This window comes from Garra rufa, chromosome 2 (assembly GCF_049309525.1).
Source record: "Garra rufa chromosome 2, GarRuf1.0, whole genome shotgun sequence".
Taxonomy (NCBI): domain Eukaryota; kingdom Metazoa; phylum Chordata; class Actinopteri; order Cypriniformes; family Cyprinidae; genus Garra; species Garra rufa.
Window position 1 is genome coordinate 24,724,817 of NC_133362.1, and position 25,887 is coordinate 24,750,703.

A 25,887-nucleotide genomic window follows, 5' to 3' on the forward strand; every position below is an offset into this window, starting at 1 on the left:
AATATATTTTAGTGTTAAAAGCTGGCAGTACAAGAAAAGTACAAGAAAAGAGCAATTTGGTCTTTTACCTTCTATTGCGTATAAAATGACTGGAAACATAAAATAAATAATTTAAATAATTAAACTGATTCAAATAAATTATTAAGTTTTTCTTAAGGCATAAACAAAAAATAACATTTCTACACTTATGACATGCCCTATCTGTCATATTCGTGGTATTTACAAGAAGAGTCCATTTTTGCCAGATTTGCGTTGCTACTCGCAGATTAGATCAATTGTTAGATTGTCCTGAAAACTGCAGTTAAATTCCTCTAGTAACAAATCAGTGTAGAAGCCTTGAGTTTCTTGCCAATTTGTTGAGTTTGTGGAGTGCCATTTGGATGCGCAAGCGCTGGATGCGCTATAACGCACATCCAAGCAAGCGCTTGGCACAGTGAGGTTCTCCTGGTCCCGATCGTAATTTGAAATTTGTCGAACATGGTCTGCAATTCTCAAAGTTTCTGACAATGCCCAAATGTAATTGTGCGCGAATCTCAAAGTCTCAATTTTAGTCAATTTCGCGTCGTCAGGAAAAGTTGGAAGTACGCTTCTCAGAGTATCCAAGGCGGAGTTCAGTTTATGCATGCGGTGCCTTTCTCTGTCGTTTGCCTTCACTCTGCGATTCCCACGTTGTCTGCTTGCTGATCTAACTGGTATCTTTTTCTTAATTCTTTTATTTCTTGTGTTCTCTTCGTTGGAGTTAGATGAGCATTCAATGTTGCCAAGCTCTAAAGCTCTGTTGCATTTGATTTTTTGGCCCTTGGTAATGTTAGTGCATCCAGACTTGAGATCTAATGTTGAACTCCAGTTAGATTTAAAGGCCCCATTCCTTCCTGCCGAAGTGCACGTGGTTCTTGGAGTCATTCTGTACGTAAAAACATAACATGACACCTTCAGCCTAAGGTCTTGAATAACAGTCTAAAAGAAACCTGTCATAATTCAGATGCTTACTTTTTGGCTTGCAGACTGGCTCCGTGAGGGTGTTGGTCCACAGCACTGCGCGTCCTGTCCACCAGTGAGCAACGTGCAGTCTCGTATTCATTCCCTTAATATATAAATCAAAGAGACAATAGAGGGTGATGCGCCTATTCGTCATTTATGTCCCTTTATCCTGTCTGCGCTCTAGGACAAACAAATGAAGTCAAGTGGCCAATCAGAGACCACCCTTTCCGAAATATATCTTCGAGTTTAAGAAATAAACTAAGAGAGGATTTTAAAAACAGGGTAGATGTCAGGTAAAGAATTCTATAGCTGTTTGTCGTTTTTATACTATTTACAATATGAAATAATAAGAAAATAGCACAGAAACAGCTTATTGCAAATATAGTGGCTTATACGGTTTTATTTAGCACAATGAATGCTATAATTCATCATTATTGAATTATAATAATGGTACTGCATGTACATGACGTTATATAGTTGGATGATAGTTAAAGTTAACGGATCTGGAGCAGGAATTGTCTTAAGTGATTTGCGTTATAAGTAATTATAAGTATTATGAGCATACATGGTTAATGGATATTTTATTGGCACTTACTAGTTTTAACAAGTAATTTTCATTATTCAAAATTGAAAAGAATTACTGCTAAACAATATTATTTTAGTGTCATTGCCTTTGTGCGCTTTGTGGCGATATTCCTGTGCGTAAATTGCGCTATAGTGCACAAAACCCTGGGAAAATAATATTTAATCGAAGAAAATCGGGGATAACTTGTATTTGCGTGCTGCAGCAGTTCCATAGTACAATGAAAACACTGAATTTTATGCACAAAAATATTTGCATGGAAAATAAAATGCGTGCGCACTGGTGTCTCCAAACGGAGTCCGTTATTAAGAACATCAAGTGCGCGTCGTATATCTGGTCGCAGTTGGAAACAAAAGACTTTCAACGTGGTCGGATAGCACGAGTTTACACTTGGCCCCAAGTCTTGATAAATCTTCATTTATTGGAGAGCTTAAGAGCACTGTTACGGGCGCAAAATATTTACCGTGGTGCCCAAGTGTCCACAAAGGCACTCATCGCCAGTCTAACTAAATATGTATTTTGCAGGACATCTGATAACCATATGCTTTCAATAAAATGGACAAATAAAGCAAGGAGATAGGGAATGTTGTCGTGCTGTTATAAAGGCCTCGAAATTATCCAAAGTAAACCGAATATTACCGCTTTACAAATAACTTCTGATGCCAGATCCATATTGGGATATCTTGGGACAGGTGTGGGTTTGGGACCGTCAGATTTGTCCCCCGATTTTTATCAGTGCCTAGTAATATCTTGCTTGTTATGCAAAGTATGGGCAAACATAGCCGACCTGTTGCTGTGGAAATCACAGATATCGCAAAGAAGCCAATTTAACAATAAATGCGTCTTAGTGAAGAGCAGGTGATACCTGGCTTCGCTGTCTTGATTGATACTTCTTCAACATGCTGCACTTTACAATCTGTTGTAATTATTTATGAAACGAAATCTATTTCTTATTATTTTAGCAAACAGAAGTACCAGGTGGGGCTTTATTTTCATCCCCAGCCTTTGTTTGAAGGGCATCTGAAGAAGGCAATCAAGGACTAAAACTCGCTGACCAGCTTTTTGCCATCCATTTGTCCCAAACTGGCAGAAAAGCTATTTAATTCTTCTCTCTTGTTCAGACGCGGAAAAGGCTGCACATAAAGAAGAAAAGGAAACTTCACCGCGAAGACAAAAACAACAACTTAAAAACATTTAATTACAACCCGGATGCCATATGTACACCTCTTGTTAAAACTCAAACAATGTCAACTCTTTTGTGTGGCAAAACGTGCACCTTTGGAGACGTGTGCGCTTTTGGAACGGTGTGCGCATCGGGACCAGAAAGATCTTGAGTACACTTCTTGGAAGAAGTAATGCAGTTTTAATGTGCTGTTGAGGTTCCTTTTAGAGTCCACCCATTGTGCCAAAACGCATATGCTTGTTATGACCGAATACACCAATTATAATTGAATAGCCAAGAGCTTCTTGCTAAAACTCTATTTGGTTTGAGCAATCGGGGGTCACCCTCAATAATTAAGCTTTGGTGCTGCTTTGAATGCCTGGGTTCAACTGCAGCTTTTCTCTACATAGTGCCCACATTCAGTGGCGCACACAGACTTGAATCGTATTTATCTTACTAACTTGACGGTTTCGGGGGGGAAAAGCCATTTTTTTCGTGGAAATAAGGAAAATATATTAGAAAAAATAGCATGAGTTATAATTTTGATAAACTATAACTAGTAACTTTACTTTTAAATCTCTCACACTTTTACTATGTTCCTTTAAATACATTTAAAATTATTTTTTTAAACAAAAATATTTAAATGTAGCACACTTTTCCATTTTGGGATGCGCTTTTATGCCCCAGGGGTTATGTCCCAAGTTTTTTTTAAATAATACGATCATAAAATTAACAAACGTTCAGCTTTTTTGCTTTATGAAGGTGACATTAAAGTTCTCCCATGGAACGTTGCATGCCCTAATCATTTATTTTTGATAGTTTAAAAATGCATTTCTATGTTGTTTTGTCCTTGTCCCAGACCGAGACTTTAAAACTATTAAAAAATTTGTGTTTTTGATCATGTTGCGTACATACCTGGTTAACAAGGAGACAAAATCAATGTCAATAAAATGGAGTGGAAACTTGCAGGGGGAAAAAAGAAAAAACGACAGAATTCCCACGTGATATACGTGTATTTGGACATTTTTCTCGAATAAACACTCACACATTCTTTGGCCACAGAAAAAACACCAATATTAAAATCCGTGCTATTATTTGAAGAAAAGAAAAGAAATATGTCACATCACACACAAATGACCATTTAACATATTTTACGTTACGTTACCTACATATGTGACACTTGAGCACAAAACCAGTCATAAGGGTAAATCTTTTTTAAATTGAGATTTAAACATCATCTAAAAGCTGAATAAAATATGCTTTTCGTGATGTATGGTTTGCTAGGATAGGACAGTATTTCTAAATCTGAACATTTAAAAAATCTGGAATCTGAGGGTGCAAAAAATCAAAACATTGAGAAAATCGCCGTTAAAGTTGTCAAAATGTTCTTAGCAATGCATATTACTAATTAATCAATTTATATACATATATTTATGGTACGAAATTTACTAAATATCTTTATGGAACATGATCTTTAATTAATATCCTAATTTTAGCATAAAAGAAAAATCAATAATTTTGACCCTTACCATGAATTTTTGGCTATTGCTTAAATATACCCATGATACTTAAAACTGGTTTTGTGGTCCAGGGTCACATATGCATACTTAGAAAAACAAAAAAAACAATAACCTTATGTCACTGTTCGTGTAGGCCTACTCACGAACATAAATGTAAATGTTCACTCCATATAAGAGAACATCCGATAAAAGCAGTTATTTACCAAATGAAATAATACAAGGTGGAACCATTTAACCAAAATGCCTGTCCTTAAAAAAACTAATAGCGCCATCAAGTGACCGTGCAAAGCGTTGCTTGTTCAACGAAACTATAAAGTAACCAACAAAAAAAGAAAAAAACAGTGCAACCCAACTCAGTAAATCATTTACTGTAAATAGCCTATGATGAAATGTTGTTAATGCATTGAATATGAATCTTCTATGTTAAAATGCGGTGCTTTCTGATTATTAAAACATTTTTTTTAATCTTTTAATCATTGCGAAATACCTAAATAATTAAATATTCATAATCAACAATAATAATCAATAAAAATAACAATCCATAAATACTGATAACACAATAAACTATTGCAAGTTTGTTACCAAAATAAACAAAAAAGAGACTCCACATTGACATCCCTGGAAAATGTCATGTAACTGTGTCGAATCTGCGAATCGTCCGGACGTTGTGAGATTCACAAATACTAACAGCATGTGTGCTGGACTAAGCGCTATGATGAAGGACGCTTGCAGTGTTTGAAGATCAGTGAACGCGGCGACACGCCTGAAAGCAAATCGCGTCCCCTTTTACTCACTTCCTGATATAAGCTTGCGCTTGTGATTGTGTCATGCAACGGGGTATTCGCTCTCAAAACAAGCCGAACAAAGATCTTTCAGGCTGTCTTCCCCTTTTATCCCAGAGTAGCTGAAGAAACGACTTTTCGGACAGGGTGTAACCTTGGCAAACAAAATGGACTACTGGGTAAGTGGGCATAATGTTAATTAGAAATAAGCTGTGCTTTAAATATAGTATGTTCCAGTTATCCAAACATGATGTAATTATATCACAATGATAGCTAAGACTGTACAAAATAAGCATCCTGTCAGGTCCGTTGTATTTTGTCAGTTTGTTTTGTTAATCAACATATTCATTTACACTGTAGAGCTGTAAAAAAAACAAAAAAAAACTAGAGGTGATACTTTGATCTGATATAACATGTTTCACGTTCAGTGCTGGAAACTTAAGTGATCTTATCTTTTAAAAAGATGGCTATCTATTTAAAGTCATTTTTTAAAAAGACTGTTTACAGGGAAATAATCAATAGCTATTTGTTTATTATATTGTAATATGTCAAATTGTGAGTATGTCTCGTCTATGTGATGTGTAAACTAGCTACTGTGATGTAGGTGAGAGCTATTATTATTTTTTTATTTCTTCATATAGATTTTTTAATAATCGTTTGTATGTGTGCAACAACCAGGTGCAGAGAGGGACATTTTATGTTTCATTGTGTAAGTGTTCATCAGAAGACTTCCTGTGACAGATTCAAACACAGAGGAAGTGCTATTCTTAACAAGAGGGTGTACAATGGGGCCAGATCTGTTTTGACTGCTGTCCAGCAGCATCTGTTTGAGACTGTGTTTTGGCTAGTCTGCTCATGTGATGTGCTGAGAGATTTCATGTGTGTAAAACTGTATAGTTCATAGAGATATTTAACCCAAAATTGAAAACAAAACTCATCTTACACTGACTCTTATGTCATTCTAAACCTGTAGGCCTTACTTTTTTTCTGTGGAACACTGAACTATTATATCTATTAGAATATATTTCTTTAATATAGGGCTGGGCCATATCATACCTTTCAAGGTAATACCGGTGTAATGTTATCGTACGATATGAAATTGACATATCGCGTTAGAACTTGGACTTAAAGGTTGTATCAGCGATTTCTAGCCTAAAACATAAAGTGTCAATTTCAGCTGACCTTTCTTCACGATCCGCTCGCTGCCTGCCCCATAAATTGTCTGTGAAAAAAAAAACGCGTCTCTCTGGTCAGCCTAGGGTCCGAGATATGCCAAAAAAACAATCGGCACTACCAACCTTTCCACAGATAAACAAACAGTGTTCCAACCAATCAGCGTCAGGGGTTTGGTGTTGTGGACTTTCCTACTGGTGCAGGGATGTGAGGGAGGCGGAGTGAAAGTCCACAACACCAAACCCCTGACGCTGATTGGTTGGAACACTGTTTGTTTATCTGTGGAAAGGTTGGTAGTGCCGATTGTTTTTTTTGGCATATCTCGGACCCAAAAATTAAAAGGGTTCATTTTTCATTTGATTAAAAAAAATAAATGTTTATGCTTAAGTATTTTGTCTAGCATCAATTATATCTTCAGTTATATCGTTATAGCAAATTTTGCTATTTATATCGTGATAACTTTTTGACCATATCGCCCTGCCCTACTTTAATATATAGCCTACTATAGTTTAAAAGTTTAGGGTCAGTAATTTTTCTTTTTTGGAAGTCTACTATGCTCTGATGCTGAAATCTCAGGCTTTATTTGATCAAAAATACAGTAAAACAGTAACATTATGAAATATTATTGAAATTTGAAATAACTGTTGTCTATTTTATTATATTTTTTAAATGTAATGTATTCCTGTGATGGCAAAGCTGAATTTTAAATGGCTATTACTCCAGTCTTCAGTGCCATATGTTTCTAAAATGCTGATTTCGTACTCAGGAAACATTTCTTATTATCATCAGTGAGGTTAAAAAAAAGTGCTGCTTAATATTTTGTACAAATTATGATATATATCTTTCAAAATGATTAGATGAATAAAATTCAAAAGAACAGCATTTATTTAACATTTAAATTTTGGTAACATTATAAATGTTATTACTGTCACTTTTGATCAGTTTAAAGCATATTTAGCTGAATAAATGTATAAATATCTTAAAGACTTAAATGAAAGTGTACAGTATATAGACAAATACATTGATAAAAGCAGTTGTATATGCTTTTAGCTGTTTAAACAGTTAAAATCAAATTTTTTATTTACTAAAACATTCAGCATAGTCATATGTTATAGGTTGCATTACGGAGAATCTTGTGAGTTTTAAAAGATGGACTGAACTGTTATAACACTTTCAGTCTGAACATTTCCGTTGGAAACATGAGCTCTTTGACTCAACAATGAACAAATAATCAAAGCTAGAGAGGGTGTGATTGTCTGCAGTACACTAGGAGCTGAAAGCAAGTAGTCTGAGGCGACATCTTATTTGATATAAACTTATTAGTTTCATAGTTGTTCTTTTACCACAGTCATGTTGTCTTTCATATTCAGCAGATGTGTTTTACAACACAGCAGATGTGCACATCTCTTCATGTCTTTTGCAATGTTTTTGCTCTTGCCTTTTGCCTCTTTTACAAGATAACACAATCTCAGCATTTTATGGAACATTACACGCTGAAAAGCTGTCTATAGGTCTTGTTATGTAAGACTTATAGGGATGGTGCCTTTAAAGAGGTTCCGCATTTCACACAGTTGATATATTGGGATCCTGAACGTGTGATGCACCTCAGTCCGGGTCAAAGTTTCAGTTGCTTACTCACATGACCTGTTTACCTGCTCCTTGAATCCAATGCATTTGGCAAACCCTGCTAAACCTGTCGGAGAGCTTGACATGGACTTAGAACTGCACTCAGGGGGTGTTGTTTATCTCCTGCCTGTTTCATTCATCACCTCCTTGACAAAATGATTGAAAGTAAATACATTTTGAGTTTGTTTAATTCATTGCGTAGTCTTAATTACATCTTGTTTATTGTGCGGCATTCAAGATGGTTCTTAGTATAACTACTGCTTTTTACATGCACAAAGTAAACAAAATTCAAATTATAGCTTTTAGGCAGGCTTTTGAAGACTAAATGAGAAGCTCATTCATTGTAGATGACTAAGAGTTGACATACTTACGAATATGGTAACTAAGACTTTGTTCAGCTGACCTCCAGACTTCCTGTGTGCTGTTATGGTGATGCTGTTGGGACACAATCTGCGCTGTTATCAAGCAGAACCACATTGTGCTGTAAAAAAATCGTGATTGTGAAACGCATCTATCAGATATGCTTTTTACTGCCTATTTAAATGACTCAAACTAACCGTTTATAAATATGGACTTCAGTATAATAGACTTAAACTAGAACCCAAAAATGAATATTCTGTCATGAATTACTCACCCTGATGTTGTTCCAAACATGTAAGACCTACGTTCATCTTTGGAACACAAATTAAGATATTTTTGATAAAATCTGTGAGCTTTCTGACCCTGCATAGAAAGCAATGCAACTGACACGTTCAAGGGGCAAAAAGGTAGTAAGGACATTGTTAAAGTAGTCCATATTACATCAGTGATTTAACCGTAATGTTATGAAGCTATGAGAATACTTTGTGCGCAAAGAAGCAAAAATAACAACTTAATTCAACAATTTCTTCTCTTTCGTGTCAGTCTTTGACTTGTGTTTTCGAGAGTACCACGATGCATGCTGATGCAGGTGCTGCCGTTCTGAATGTGCTTTGGAGACTGACATGAAAGAGAAGAAATTGTTGAATAAAGTGGGGTTTTTTTTTGTTTTCTTTGGGCATTGTGTTCATTTCGTAAACGAAAACTATGACGAAAAATTTTCGTTGACAAGCTTTTTTCCCATAACTAAGAAGAGAGGAAGAAGACGACAATAAGGTCAATAAACGAAAACTAAGATATCAACACATGCAATTTCGTTGACAACGTAAGACAAGAGTAAAATGTATTCAAAAAAATAAAAACTTTACCAAAAACCTCTTTATTTTCGTCAAAAAAGCAGACAAAATGTTATCGTGGACTTCTTCGCACGCCTTTACTACGCCAGTTTTCGTGTTTGGTTGCCAGATAACAAGAGCTCAAATCCCTGGATCAGAGTTTCGTTGTTACAAGTATACATTTTCTTCCCGATGCTATGCTTATTTTAAGCAATCTGGCAACCACGCGAACGCGCTCGTCCCTTGCGGAAGCGCCTCCAATGATAATCTGAAAACGCTGAAACAAGCAGGAGTTTAGCGATCTAAATGAAAGGGTCATTTAGCCGCTCTGTGTTCAGTCATGAGATTTCGACTATATTGTTTGCAATTGTGGTTGCTGAATAAATGAACGTACTCAATGTTTTAATAGAGAAACATATAGGATATTGCAATTTGGAATTAATGGAATTACTATTAGGAACTTCACTGTTATAATATTTTACGTTTGTTTTACCAGTTTTCATAATGTAGACCGAGAGCGTGCATACGTTTTAGGAATGAATTTATATAATAAAAAACCTATAATAAATAATCACACTAGATAAAATAAGCCATTCTATTGATTTGTGCTTACTGGTGAAAGTGCAATACCTAAAATGCAAAAGTAAATTTCTCAAACGACAACAATCATTACGATTATAATTTTAAGCAAAAATAATTTTTAGTAGTTTAACCATTATACAGGATGAAGAAAATGTGACTAAGATTTCATTGACTAAAACCTGACACAAATGCTCATGCATTTCGTTGCCTTAAACTTGACTAAACAAAAACAGGACAAAGTTGACTAAATATGATAACTAAAATGTACATTTGAGTAAGATGACTAAATAAAAAAAAATGGCTTCCATAATAAATAAATTAATGGTTAATTAAGTTTTCTTTGACTAAAACTAGACTAAAATGTTGAGACTTTTAGTCGACTAAAACTTGACTAAAACTAAATAGAATAAGGTTGACTAAATATGATGATTTAACACAGGACTAAGACTAAAATTTAAAATAGCTGACAAAATTAACACTATTTGCACACAAAAAGTATTATTGTAGCTTCATAACATACGATTGAACCACTGATTATATTTTAACAATGTCCTTACTACCATTCTAAGCCTTAAACGTGTCAGTTGCATTGCTGTCTATGCAGGGTTCGAAAGCTGTCGGATTTCTTCAAAAATATTTTAATTTGTCTTCCGAAGATGAATGAAGGTCTTACGGGTTTGGAATGACATGAGGATGAGTAATTAATGACAGAATCTTCATTTTTGCGTGAACTGTCACTTTAAGTCTATGCTGGTAGTCTTTGAGTTTTGTATGGGCAGTTTCTCATAATAAATAAGGTGTGGCCAGTTGAAACAATATCCCATTGAGTGAAAGTAGTTATCTACTAATCTTTTGTTACATGTAGCTGAAGTTAGACATGCTGCTTCCACAGTTTACTTATGTGTCATTAGTAAATCCAAGCTCCTCAGACAATTAAATATGACTCAGTCTGCAATAGTAAGTATTTAATTGTGTTTTTGAATGTTTTCTATTGAGATTTTAATTTGTTACTAGCTGTCATTATTCTAATCCAGGCATAGATAGCCAACATCCTTGTGTTTTTATTCTACAAATAGTGCCTAACCCTAAAGAATTTAGGTATTAGGGTGTTTATTTAATCTACTATCAGTGTTCGTTGATTCATTTATATGGCTGTTGCTTGTAATTATAGGTGAGTAGCCAGTTGTTGTTTTCTGCCTAAGCTTGTACATTTCCAGCTGTTGAATTCTGTAACATTCGTCCTTTCTCATGCAGAGTGCCTTGGAGGTGTATAAGGAGATGGTGCTGCTGTACATAGAGGAGGCTCGGCGCTTTGTAAATTCTCAGTGTGCTGGTCTGGAGCCATGGCAGATCATTGGGACCACTTTGCTGTTCACACTTGTTGCAGTTTGGCTAAAGGGCTTTCTTTTCCAACAAGAGAGTAAGTGCTATTTATCACTCAGGTGTTTAATTTTGTTTTTAAATCAAGATAAAATGTGACCCTGGACCACAAAACCAGTCATAAGTAGCATGGGTATATTTGTAGCAATAGCCAACAATACATTGAATGTGTCAATTTTCTTTTATGCCAAAAACCATTAGGATATTAAGTAAAGATCATGTTCCATGAAGATATTTTGTACATTTCCTACTGTAAATATAGCTTAATTTTTGATTGGTAATATGCATTGCAATTAGTTGTTTCTCAGCCAAATGTTATCCTATCCTATAACTTGTTTATTCAGCTTCCAGGTGATGTATCATGACTGGTTTTGTGGTCTAGGGTCACTTTTGATCAGTTAAATGCATCCCTGCCGAATAGAACTATTTTTTTTTAATAAAAAATAGTTTATTTCTCAGCAGTCCTTTCACAATCCTAAGGTACTGCTTTCTTTGCCAGTATGAAAACCAGAATTATGTTGCAAACTATTTGTAAGTAAATCCTGATGTTGTCCTTTTTTATTTTTTTTTTGGCTATTCATTGGTCAGGAAGTCTTAAAACAAAGTTGCAAAATGTCAAGGCCACTTGAACAATAACAAAGTCTGTGGCACTTGTAAGCTTCATACGTTACCAGTGACCTAGACGCCATTTCTTTGTTTTTTTAATTTATCGTGGCGTGTTCTGATTGAGTCATCATCCAGAAACAATGGTTTCACAAGAGCCGAGGGAGAAAAACCAAACATTTACACGGAGGCCTCTCATTTGTTTAATTTTACATGGCAAACTTTAGATTTCCTACATTTCCATCATTTGAAAATAAGGGATTGTTTGAAAGTCTTAAGCAGTCACAAGGCTTGAATTTCCTTCACAGCAATTCAAATTTAGAAAATGTCTTGTGTTTACCGTCTTCACCGCAGTTTGCTCATTGTGTCGTGTTTCCTAGGTCTGACGTCAAGGGTAAAGAAGCAGTTCTTTAAAATCATCAGAAAAATCCCATTTATCGGCGCTTCGGTAAGCATCTAGTGGTTTTCTAGTTCCCTTTCTTCCTTCAGACTTCTCTTTCTGACTCATCGATCGATGATTAAGTCACAGCTGTCATGCTGACGGGGAAAGGAAGCCTTTAACACACTTTCATATTATGACCCCGTGATTATTCCAGAGTTTACCTTGTGTCATTAACCTGACAGAGAACAACATGTCTGGTTCCACTCAGAAACGCCTGCAGGCTGATTTAAATCTGTCTTGTCAGACTCTTTTGTCTTTTACAATATTTGTTGGAATGCAACTAACCATCTTAACATTACAAATTAAAACCTATAAACCCAATAAAACAAGGGATCGTTTTGAATTCATTTCATCAGGCCTCCATTGTCCAACACAATATGCAAAGCCTGCTCATATAAACTATAAAAATCCCTGTTATGTGCTTCTGTAATTATGCTTAAGCTGCTTGTTTTCAAACTTTTTTTTTGCAATAAAGTTTTAAATCTTTAACAATTAAATAACAATAATAAAAAGAAAATACTAATTTTAGCATTTTAATCAGTGGGCACTGAACTAATGATTGAGAATCACTGACTTAGAACATTGGTAGTCATTAAAAGATCTCCTTTTGAACATGCAAATGGATGAATAAGTTCTATTTTACTAACAATGCAGTAATTAATTGTTTTTATGTTCCCTTCAATTTGCCTACTCCCTATATTATTAGTCTTAATTACATATACAGATGTTTTTATGACACTCTTTGTTTTTTCCCCCCAATCTTTCCCTCATTAGATTCAGAATCAGCTCAACAAGGCATTGGATGACATGTCGATGAGTTTATGCACGCTGAAGGATGGCATGAGCTACACCAAACTCCTGCCAGCACAGGGCCTCACCCACAAACAGCTCCTTGACAAGATCAGGGAGTATGAGACACTGAGTGAGTCACCTTCAACCTTTCCCAACTCCCATCTGTTATAATGAGGGAAAGCCCAAAGGCTTTGAGGATAAGTCAGACCTCTTTAAGTGTCAGCCAGATGTTCTCAGACTGAATTTGCCCTACAGTGTGGGTGCAGTTTCTTTGCAAGCAAAATTAGGTTATAATGTTACTGGTGTATACATTATTAGAAGCCAGTGTCCCACCATTGTTGTGTCCTTAATCCTTTTTCATACTTATGATTTCAGGTGAAGTAGACTGGTCGAAAGGCAAAGTGTCAGGCGCAGTCTACTGGGGGGATGAGAAGCTCACAGATCTTCTGGTGAAGGTATAGTGGTATTTTAAGTCAGTAATTTTAGATCAGTAAATCCTAATAAAGTGTATGTGTGTGTCCACAGGGTACTTTTGTTTTTGCTTTAATCTATCTACTTTTTTCTTCCCATAAGATTGGGGCTGCCATTTGTAAATTTTATGGGACTGGCTTTCAGTCTCATCCAGCTTGTTTTGCTGCTTGATATAGCAAATTGGTGTGTCTTACCATATTATTTTAATGTATTATATTAATTATGAACACACTGGTTTGTAGTGCAAACAGTTTTACCGTTTACTGCAGATTTTTGTTTAGGGATGGGATGATACACCTACCTCCCAATTCAATACTACCACGATACTTGGGTGCCGATACGATATGTATTGTGATTTAAAATATATGTATATATATATATATGATTCTGCAAGTATTGCGATTCAATATTGCTATTCTGCTGATACGCTAGTCTGCTGATTCAAATGTTCAACAAAATGAGTAGAAAAATACTTTCTGAAATAAAGTGCTATGTTACTTTGCAAACCGTTTTAATCATGTTTAGTCATGTTTGCCCAGTGAAACAAATTTTACTGTGTGTACCGCAAACTACATGTTGGTCATTCCATTATAAATAACATTAAAATTGGATCATTTTGGAGCTTTAAAGTGGTAGAAATATTTATGTTAAATGCTGGAAAGTCATTAAAAAGGTGCTTGAATTTCTTTCTCAAAGGTTGTACAAACCCTGAAAAGAATAATGTATTATTTCTACCACAACACCATGGTTATAGTTAGCATTAATACTTCTGGTTTTCTGACGTAAGTCAGAATTCTGGGCAGAATTCAAATGATTTTCACTAGATCTTGCAGCAACAGTTGTGTGTTTTTTTTTTTTTTTTTTTTTTTTTTTTTTTTTTTTTTTGTGTGCGGTGAATCCAAACACTTCTTACTGGATCTCGCAGCACTGTGCTGCAATAACAATATCGCAAAATCAATTTGGCCCCCGAGTAAAATGTTTTGAGCTCAGACATGTTTTTCACTTTGCTGTCCGAGCTGATAAACGGTCAGTGCTGTGCAGCTACAACGTAGCGTGGTTTAGTTTCTTTCATTTTGTTTGTCGTTAGATGTTTCTCATAAGCAACAGAAATGGCAGCGCCTATGAGTTGAACAACGCAGTGGTTGTGAAAAAGTGACTTTAATTAATAGGAAGTTCAAAAGAACTGCCGAGTTCTGTCATGAAACTGTAGATGGTGCAGGCTGATGAGTTGTTAATGCAAACAACTAATTACATTTAAATGGTTTCTCTGAAACCCTCCACCTTCCCAGCTCCGCCTGTATATATCTGCTATGGGTTATTTTACATGCTATTTGTGCAGCAGCAGTATGTCTTAAATACTCATAGCACTGTATCAGCATATGCACTGGCAGTAGCAAGTTTCTGTACTTGCTTTGTAACAGCAATAGCCAACAACCGCAGCAGCAATTCAGCAGCGTAGCAGATCTATTCCACCACAACCAAATACAATAACATATAACAATAACAATGTCATATCCTTTACCATGCTAAAATCTTCTGAGAATTGTCATGTGGAACAGAATTTATTTGAAGTAATAATCTTTTGCAACATTATAAATGTATTTACTGTCTTTGATTAATTGAATGCATCCTTGCTGAATAAAAGTACCATTTTCTTTCTTTCTTTCAAAAAAAATAATAATTCTGCTCTTCCTCACTGATTTTAATTTTCATTTCACCTTTGAATACAGCAGAGGCTTTGTAATACATTAAGTAATACCTAGATTTTGTTTTATGTTCCTCTGATTTGCAGGTATATGGTGAGTTTGCCTGGACTAACCCCCTCCACCCAGACCTGTTCCCTGGGGTTAGGAAGATGGAGGCAGAAGTGGTGCGGATGACGTGTGCCCTGTTTCATGGAGGGCCAGACTCCTGTGGCACAGTCAGTCTTTCTCATTCTCTTCTCTCAAGGAACAATGTAGTTGTGTGATGTTGCAAAAATGTATCAAAAGTCAAATAATTCCCACCATTTCATAAAACACTCATTGTTTCCCAGTGCCCACTCACTAAACTTGTTTGTGAAAAGGATTTGCTGCATGTTATCAATACAGTTGTTTGTACTTGAGATAATAGCTGAATGTAACAAACTCTCCATAAACTTTCCAATTCTTCTTGTCATTATAATGATGTTCACTCAAAACAAACCATTTGTTTTGTGTGTTCCTTTCTTGAAAAGGTTACTTCAGGTGGAACAGAAAGCATCCTGATGGCATGCAAGGCATACAGAGACATGGCTCATGAACGTGGCATTAAACACCCAGAGATGTATGTACTATCTCAGTCTACAGTGCCTTGTGAAAATATTCATACCCCTTTATTTTTTTCATGTTTTGTTATGTTGCTGTCTTATGTTAATCTGCTCTAAATTACTTTTTTTCACATCAATCTACACTCTATACACCATAATGGCAAAGAAAAAAAACAGGTTTTTAACATCTCTGGAAATTTATTATAAATAAAAATGCTAAATGATTCCATTGCATAAGTATTCATACCCTTATCTGGGACAGTTGAAATTTAGCTCAGTAGCATTCATATTGCTTGTAGATGTTACTACACTTCGAGTGAGGTCAAAGCCCTGAGGTAAAAAAAAAAAAAAAACTGCCTGTAGTGCTCCTACAATGAGGTGGCCTCCTGGCCAAACTAAGCAATCGATGGAGAAGGGCTTTGGTTAAAGTGGTGACCAAGAACCTGATGGTCACTATAGTTGAGCTCCATGATCATATGTGGAGATATGAAAAACCTACAGAAGGACAAACATCACTGCAACATTCCATCATTCTGGCCTTTTATGAAGGTATGGCAAGACTCAATCCTCTCCTCATTGAAGACCTAAAGGACCCTCAGACTGTGAGAAGCAAGATTCTGTGGTCTGATGAACCTCAATTCCAAGCATCATGTTTGAAGGAAACCAAGCACTGCTCATCACCTGCAGAGTACCATCCCAAAAGTGAGGCTGTTTTTCAGTAGCAGGCACTGAAGGACTCATCAGAGTAGAAGAAAAGCCGTAGAATAATGAGATAGCCTTAAGTAAAACTCAGTCCAGAGCATTTAGAACCTCACACTGGGCAGAAGGTTCACCTTCCAACAGGACAATGACCCTAAGCACACAGCAAGAGTGCCTTATAGACAACTCTGTGAATGTCCTTGAGTTGCTCTTCCAGAGCCTGGGTTTGAACCCGATCAAATATTTTTGGAGAAACCTGAAAATGTGTGTCTGCCCCCATTTAACCTGACAGAGCTTGAGAGGTAAAGATGTGAGGAGAAGAATGGCAGATAATTGCCAAATGTGCAAAGCAGTAGCACACTGTAACGCCCCGTAAACGGTAGAAATGGTTTGTTACGGTTGGCTACTCATATACATATAATGTTGCAGTGTTTATACATCCTATTTAAAAGTGCACTGTGTTTTCTTGTTGTTTTGTTTTGTTTTGTCTATGCACTAGTATTGCACCAGTGAGCGTCCATGCAGCATTTGACAAAGCAGCACATTATTTTGGGATGAAGCTTATTCACATACCTCTGGACAAGAAGACCATGAAAGTCGATGTAAAGGTAACTGCTCTCTAGTTTGTCCACCACAAATGGGCACATTTTCGTGAATATGTACCAGCTTGATGTTCCACCTATTTTTTTGGTCATAGGCAATGAAGAGAGCCATCTCTAGAAACACAGCAATGCTGGTGTGTTCAGCTCCTCAGTTCCCACATGGAATTATAGACCCTGTAGGAGAAGTGGCGAAGGTAATATTTGCTTATTCAGATGAGAATGTAATTCAATGCTTTTGTATTGTAGTATAAATTAATCTGCAATGTACAGTTGAAGGCAAAAGTTTACATGCACCTTGCAGAATCTGCAAAATGTTTATTATTTTACCAAAATCCAAAGGAATCATAATCTTTTATTTAGTACTACATACACTTGAGTTTACATACACTTGATTCTTAATACTGTGTTGTTTCCTGAATGATCTACAGTTGTGCTTTTTTTAGTGGTAGTTGTTAATGAGTCCCTTGTTTGTCCTGAACAGTTAAACTGCCTGCTGTTCTTTAGAAAAATCCTTCAGATCCCACAAATTCTTTGGTTTTTCAGCCTTTTTGTGTTTTTGAACCCTTTCCAACAATGACTGTATGATTTTTGAGATCTTTTCAACAACAAAAAAAACAGCTGTGGATCTTTCAACAACACAGTATTAAGAATCAAGTGTATGTAAACTTTTGAACAAGGTAATTTTTATACATTTAAGTATTATTTTCTCTTGTGGACTATATGTAGACATCTTTTATGTGAAATATCTTATTCAGGTCAGTACTAAATAAAAAAACAGGTAACACTTTATAATAACTATCCGTTATAACTAGTTAATAGATCATTAATAAACTGTTAGTTAATGATTTATAAATGACTTGTTAAATAACAGTTAATAATTTGTTATATATTTATAACTGTGCCTTATAGATGGCCAATAGATAACTTACAAACTGTTAGTTAACAAGTTATAAATGACTTGTTAACTGTATTTTAATGATTTATAACTATACCAAATAAATTAGTAATAGATCATGAACAAGCTGTTAGTAAATTACTTACTAAAGACTTGTTAAGTATCAGTTAATAGTTTATATATGTTATTGGGACGTTATTCTAAAGTTGCAACTATTCTTCATTTATGAACTGTTAGTAAATGAGGAATAGTTGCAACTTTAGAATAACGTCCCAATAACATATATAAGCTAATAACTAACACTTAACTAATATATTAACTCACACTTTACAGATCAGTTGTTCATAGTTTGCTAACCATCTACTAATACAGTGAAACTTTGTAGAACAGCAAATGGATGGAACAAGTTCAAGCTACAGAAATTTGATGTGATATTTAAAATATAAATTTTTTGTACCTCAACCTTGTTCCACCCATAGGCTTTTCTGTGTACTGTATTTTACCAAAGAAACTCCACAGATGAAATGTTGAACATTGTGTTTAATGTATGGAAACACACATACTGAGCCATCACATGGCAGAACAGCAGTATACAACAGAATACAAACCCATGAGGTTTGGGCACTTTTTTGTACTTCCAGTAAAAAGAAAGCTACACCTGTGGACCATGCTGTGCACATGGACAACAACGGTGATGGTAAGCAAGACTGTTTGCATCTTTTTATTAAAGATGTTTGATCAGGATAAAGTGCCCAAACCTCATGGGTTTGTATTCTGTTGTATACTGCTGTTCTGCCATGTGATGGCTCAGTATGTGTGTTTCTATACATTAAACACAATGTTCAACATTTCATCTGTGGAGTTTCTTTGGTAAAATACAGTACACAGAAAAGCCTATGGGTGGAACAAGGTTGAGGTACAAAAAATTTATATTTTAAATATCACATCAAATTTCTGTAGCTTGAACTTGTCCCATCCATTTGCTGTTCTACAAAGATTCACTGGTATTAGTAGATAGTTAACAAACTATGAACAACTGATCTGTAAAGTGTGAGTTAATATATTAGTTAAGTGTTAGTTATTAGCTTATGTATGTTATTGGAACGTTATTCTAAAGTTGCAACTATTCCTCATTTACTAACAGTTCATAAATGAAGAATAGTTGCAACTTTAGAATAACGTCCCAATAACATATATAAACTATTAACTGATACTTAACAAGTCTTTAGTAAGTAATTTACTAACAGCTTGTTCATGATCTATTACTAATTTATTAGGTATAGTTATAAATCATTAAAATACAGTTAACAAGTCATTTATAACTTGTTAACTAACAGTTTGTAAGTTATCTATTGGCTATCTATAAGGCACAGTTATAAATAATTAGCAAACTATTAACTGTTATTTAACAAGTCATTTATAACCCATTAACTAACAGTTTATTAATGATCTATTAACTAGTTATAACGGATAGTTATTATAAAGTGTTACCAAAAAAGAAAAAAAACATTTTATATGATCCCTTTTATTTAGGCAAAATAAATAACATTTTGCAGATTCTGCAACGTGTATGTTAACTTTTGATTTCAACTGTATTCTGTATCATAAATATAATGAAATATAATTTATTCTTTAAGCTTGCAGTAAAATATAACATCCCATTCCATGTGGATGCATGCTTGGGAGGCTTCCTAATAGTTTTTATGGAAAAGGCGGGTTTCAAACTTGATCCCTTTGATTTCCGGGTCAAAGGTGTGACCAGTATCTCAGCTGATACACATAAGGTAAGAACCTGATAGTGTGAAAAAAAAAAAAAAAAATTAAAAATAAATATTAAAAATTGTAGTAATACTTCACAGTATTACTATTTTACTATATTTTTGATTAAATATATTAATATTTTTATCATTGTCTGCCAAGATCTTATTATGATGAAGAATAAAGTTAAATGCAAAGTTGATTTTATTATTAAAATCAGTGTCTTTGTCCCAACAGTATGGTTATGCTCCCAAAGGCTCCTCAGTGGTGCTCTACAGTGAAAGGAAATTTCGCCACTACCAGTATTTCGTAGCGCCTGATTGGCAGGGAGGAATTTATGCGTCTCCGTCCATGGCTGGCTCTCGGCCTGGAGGCATAATTGCTGCCTGTTGGGCTACTATGATGCACATGGGTGAGAAGGGATACGTTGAGTCCACCAAGAAAGTCGTTGAGACAGCCCGCAAAATCAAAGCAGGGTCAGTATTAATATAAATATGTGACCCTGGACCACAAAACCAGGCATAAGTAGCATGGGTATATTTGTAGCAGTAACCAACAATACATTGTATGGGTCAAAATTATTGATTTTTCTTTTATGCCAAAAATCATAGGATGTTAAGTAATCATTTTCCATAAAGATATTTTGTAAATATCCTACTGTAAATGTATCAAAACTTTTTATTTTTTATTAGTAATTTGTATTGTTAAGAACATCATTTGGACAACAGATTTTCAAATAGTTGTATCTCGGCCAAGTGTTGTCCTGTCCTAACAAACACTGTCCTAACAACATGCAACTTATAGATGATTTAAAAAAATGACTCTTATGACTGGTTTTGTGGTCCAGGGTCACATGTAATAATGTAATTATAAAATGACACATGAAAGGCACAGGCAAGTGTTGCTTTGACTGTCTATCAACTGTGGTAAATGTAAATTTGCATGGCAGATAACATTTACATGCCCTGAAGGGGACTGTTCACAGAAACGACATCTTAAAAAAACTCTCTCTTCCCACAGAATCCGTCAAATTGATGGGGTGTTTGTATTCGGGGACCCAGAAGTGTCTGTGGTGGCACTAGGCTCTGATGATTTTGATATCTTTCGGTTATCTAATGCACTGACTTCAAAGGGCTGGAATCTCAACACTCTGCAGTTCCCATCTAGGTATGGTTAAAAAAAAATTGTTCAATGTGGAATGTGTGGGTTATGCAAACTAATGTAATATCCCTAAAACAGAATGAAAGTTCAAGTTAGATCATTACTAGGGGTTCTAGCGCATAGCGCTGAAGCCCTATTGTAAGTGTTAGAATGGTCACAGATCAGCCATCTCAATGTAAAACTCGTGCAGACCAAACCATAAGTCAAAGAGACTTGAAACTTAGACGGATGGTAGTACTCACACCGCCGACAACGTCACCAAGGCTCGCCCAGATCAGCCTGACGGAGGTGCTACAGAAGTATGAAATCACTCATAACTCAATAAGGCTCAAGTGTCTTATGTTGTTTGAATCCTAGCGAAATTTTCAGGTATTTTGGATTTTTTGCAAAACCTACTTTTGCAAACTAATCCTAGGTTTTTCATCTGATCTGAACCAAACCAGTGCAGAAAGATTCTCTGGAGAGTGAATATCAATAATTATAAAAATAAGTCTAACTTTCGACTCACTGTCGCAAAGGGGCGCCAAAACTTTTGAAAGGGGCAGGGCCACTTTTAGTAAAATGCCTATAACTCCTGAAGGAAATAAGATATTTTCGCCAAACTCAGAACACTTTTGTAAGGGCTCAATCTGAAGTCGCAGGACAAAAATCGCAGAGTTTGGCCACTTAGTGGTGCTGTAAGAGGGGAAAAACATAAAAATGGCTATACCAACGCAACCATTTGTCCTATCAACATGAAAATGTTGCTGTGCACTCTTGGTCTTGGTCCAAAGTGCTACAAGTGTCTATAAAGACATTTGCGTATCAAAAAAACATGTCCGCCATTGGCTGATAGAGTTTGAGCCCCTATTAGACATGGTATATATATTATATACACAAGTTTTGAGTTTTTAAAATTATTGACCTATAGAGTCCAGAGAATTGTACTGCAGTGTATTTTTTTTTCTAGATTGAGCGCAAAAGTTTGCAAAAGTAGCAAAAGTTTTTTACATTTTCTCAATCATTTAACAAACAATCTGATATATATAACGTGCTATAACAGTCATAAACTTTACAAAACATAATATTTGTATGGTAAATTACCTGTATTTGCAAAAAAAAAAAAAGGCTTGCTACATAAGTTTTCATATGTACTTAAATACCTTAAAGTGCTTGATGGCTTTCATTATGTAAAGACATCAGTGCATTTAGGCACTGGTCGGAAAAGTTTTTCCTTAGATCATTGTTTTTGTGGCTTTTTTGTTCTTTTTCAGCATCCATATTTGTGTCACCATGCTACACACACAGCCTGGTGTAGCTGAGCAGTTCATCAGTGACGTGAAGAGAGAAGTAGCCATTATCATGAAGAATCCTAAAGAGAAGACCACAGGAATGGTGAGTTTAATTTTCATTAGACATATCATTCAATTATAGTTTCACTCATAAATTTAGTTAAGTAGTAATATCTTTAAGCTTTGAGCTGATCTACAATCAGGGGCGGACTGGGACAAAATTTCAGGCCGGAAATCTCACACTCATCCAGGCCATCCCAAAAACCCACAACAAATTCTGAAACCATGGACAATAAAAAAGTATAATCCACTGGCTGGTGCCACGCAAAATAATTTAAGATTATCTCTTGAACTTCCATTTACCTTTTTATAAAAATGTAAGTATTACATTAGGACCATGTGCTATTGTTTTATCTTGCCTAAATGTCAAATCTGTTGGCCTACAATAATAGCTACATCTTGAATATATCTTTAGTAAAATCCTAATACTGAATTTTTTTTTGCATTATCATGGGTCATGTTTTGTCCTTAGGAAAATTAACCATGGTTTAATTAGGCCTATGGTAAAAGTGTAGTAGTAACCGTGTTTTTTTTTTTGTTTTTGTTTTTTGGCATTTTGATTACAATTTGCATAACCAGAGTTTTACTACAAATACCATTTACTACAAATACCAAGTGTAGCAAAACCTTTGTTAATTTGTGGTTACCATAGTTTAACTATAGTAACAATGTTTTTTGGTTTTTAGTGAAAACATGGTTAATTTTTGTAAGGGTTGTGTTGTTGTTAGCCTTAGCTCCCTCTAAACGTGTTATAAAACAATGTGAATATTTGTCTGCTAAGTTCCTACTCTTTACAAGTTATGCCATTTTGTTAATTTTTCAGCAAACGGACTGCTATTGATAATATTTGCAAGCAGTTTAACTAAGTAAACAAAACTACGATAGTCTATTTACAGATGTATCTGACCTGTAAATGAAGTACTGAACAGGACAGTTTCGACTCTGTGCTCCACTCTCCATTCTCGAGTCTTGCATTCTTTTAGCGGACACGCGGATGGGCGGAGCGTGCGCGTGGCGAATTGCGTTGTCAGTCAAAACGAACCGGATTACGATTTATTAGAGTATTATTATTGAATGGCGAATTTGGAAATAATCACTTTAGTACATTCGGCAGGCAACAGAAACAACAACAACAATATATATGAAAATAAAATATAAATAAAAAAAATGGCAGCGGGCCAAATTGGCTGCCAGGCCACCGGGAATTGTCCCGGTTCTTCCGATGGCCAGTCCGCCCCTGTCTACAATACTGTTTAAAAGTTTGGGTCAAGCTTAAAGGGATAGTTCACACAAAAATGAGAATTCACCCTCATGTCGTTCCAAATCTGAAATACCTTTGTTCATCTTGGGAACACAGATTAATTTCAATGAAATCAAAGAGCTTTCTGACCCTGCATAGACAGCAATGCAACTAACACTTTCATAGATAAAATAGGCCATTAGACATCAGTGGTTCAACCGTAATGTTATGAAGCTACGAGAATACTTTTTGTGTGCAAAAAAAAATGTTTTTTGAATAAAGAACACAGATGAGTACTCATTTGCAACTCCAGTCTATTTGTACATGTATAATCTCATCTGATAAACCATAATAAAATAACCCTGAATTAACCTTCCCCTTTATGTTGTAGGGAGCCATCTATGGCATGGCCCAGTCCATTCCTGACCGATCGATGGTGACTGAGGTCTCACAGGGCTTTTTGGACTGCCTCTATAGCACTGAGGTGCCCAAGATACAGAGCAAGCACCACAAAAACCATAAGAACCACATAAATGGCAACTCCAAAGTGCACTGAGATTGACTGTCGGGGGCTCCACCCTTAGCTGGCTGAAGGGATGTTCACCACAATCATCTAATCATTTATTTACTTCATTCAGTCATCTATTTACAACTAACTATTTTATGTATAAGCCATAGTCACCTGAGATTTTGGGATTCGTGACTAAGGAGTGACAGTATCCTGTCTATAAGACTTTAGAGACTGCTGCACAAGTATCTAAGCGAGTCTGTGAAGGGTCTGGGACATAGTCTTTTAATTTTGGTGACCAGTGAGTGCAGTTTTACTTGTTTCATTTCTTCAGTTTCTTGTTTTTATGACCAGTGCACACCGTATGTATTTCCACTATTATCTTTGGAAGTGTTTTCTACCACTTAAATCCTCAGGATACCAGAACATGAACATGTCACAATGATTTTACATTTTACATGTCATTGGTAGACTGTTTCCAGGAATTAAATAATGCAGATTAGACCAAAATCCATAATACTATCAGCATAGACAAGTCAAGGTGTTAAGTGTTTTCCTAATATCTCCTTCTTAACAGAGACTTGAAAACATAACAGACCATTTTAGAATGGTAGTACTGCTCAGGTGAACCTGTATAGCAAATGTTAGTTTTATTTATTTATTTTAAATTCCCCACAACTAGGATAGATTTGGTAAACATTAATATTTGATTTAAGAGAAAACATCCCTCTGATTTTAAATGTGGAAAATGATATCAGGGCAAATCGTAACAAATCCACCCACCAGGTTGTGATGTTCAAATTCTCATCCATTTGGGTTTTCATGGATCACATTTCACCCTATCTACCTCAGATGTAGTTCAAATAATTGTTCACATAATCATTGATTGTTTCCCTTATCTAAATCCTGAGAAATGTCATTTTGATCATCAGTCAACTTCATCCTCCAGGTTATGGTACTCACTGACAACGGTTTTCAGAGAGACCCCCTTGATTCACTTTCTTTCTTTCGAATTATATTTGTGTGTTGTACTTGTTTGGAATCTTTGTTCCAGCTTAACTCACCTGAATGATAGCTAAGGCCTGGAACACCAAGAAGGGAAATTAATTTGTGCATGAAATGAGGAAGTGATGACATGGTACCAAGGAAACATCACTCCAGATCTTGTCAGCAATGTAATCCCTTAAGCACTCATAATATTTGTGACCACTGTGTGTGTTTTTATATTTTAAATCACTAATATAATGTCTCATATTTCAATGTTGTTGTTTTTAATTCAGTAATTTCCAGTACTTTTTTAACCTCTTTTTGGGGTGCTTCAAGTAGGAGGTAGGACAGTTTTCTTTTGTATGATACCACTGTAGTACAGTGTAGTCACAAGAACTGTATTATGCCTTAGACTAGGACGTAGATGTGGATATTTGTCTTCAAACAGTTACCCTTCTTGCCTAAATGAAGCATTTCAATGTCTTTATGCAATAATCTGTAATTCCTGTAACTACTGAAACTGAGGCACCTTGATCTGAATTTTTGAAGCGTTACATGACCTCTACGGTTATGGCTGTATAAAGCACAAAACTAACAGCATTCACCTAAATGCCTTCCACAGACGTCAGGGTGTGTGCTATTAGGTTAACACAGTAGCTACATCAGCCTCAGGGACTAGGCCTTTACCACATCATGCAATCCATTTCAATTTTGTCCTGTAATGTTTTTGGTGTTCCTATATAAATCAATAAACCTTGTCTTGAAGTAAATAAACTGGTTGTGTAATATTATCCGTTTTACAGAATAAGGGGTTGTTTACTCAAAACTTGTTCTCTGGATTCACGGCACTGCTTTTCCATTATTTTTCTATGTAAACATGCACTAGACAGATGTGTTTTTGCAGCATTCTAAAAACATGGTGCTCAACTCTGTGTAAAGGCAATTCAGAGAATTGTTTCTAAACACATTATAAATGTTACAAATGTATTGCTAAAAACATGTTACAAAGACTGAACTATGTAGTGCTGAATTAGACTGCGATACAGCTATATTAGAAATAGTTGTATCTCGGCCAAATATTGTCCTAACCTAACAACAACTGAGGGACTCATATGCAACTATTACAGAA

At 35.5% G+C, this 25,887-nt stretch overlaps 2 protein-coding genes across 3 annotated transcripts; one reads left to right on the forward strand and one right to left on the reverse strand.

Moving 5' to 3' along the window:
* Positions 1-255: 255 nt before the first annotated feature.
* neurog3 (neurogenin 3) lies at positions 256-903 on the reverse strand. The gene has a single exon (XM_073834627.1). It carries the CDS (start codon positions 901-903, stop codon positions 256-258), a length of 648 nt encoding a protein of 215 aa, XP_073690728.1.
* Positions 904-5,061: 4,158 nt separating this feature from the next.
* Positions 5,062-25,526, forward strand: sgpl1 (sphingosine-1-phosphate lyase 1). Of its 2 annotated transcripts, none has more exons than XM_073835018.1 (14): positions 5,062-5,207; positions 10,857-11,022; positions 11,966-12,033; positions 12,802-12,949; positions 13,195-13,274; positions 15,083-15,211; positions 15,506-15,594; positions 16,776-16,884; positions 16,974-17,072; positions 19,411-19,557; positions 19,769-20,007; positions 20,552-20,698; positions 21,946-22,066; positions 23,655-25,526. In XM_073835018.1, the coding sequence occupies exons 1-14, from the start codon at positions 5,196-5,198 to the stop codon at positions 23,817-23,819; spliced, it is 1,719 nt and encodes a 572-aa protein (XP_073691119.1). In that variant the 5' UTR covers positions 5,062-5,195; the 3' UTR covers positions 23,820-25,526. The 2 variants fall into 2 exon arrangements, with proteins under 2 accessions (XP_073691119.1, XP_073691117.1); XM_073835016.1 differs by lacking the exon at positions 5,062-5,207 and adding an exon at positions 10,459-10,559.
* The last annotated feature ends 361 nt before the right edge of the window (positions 25,527-25,887 follow it).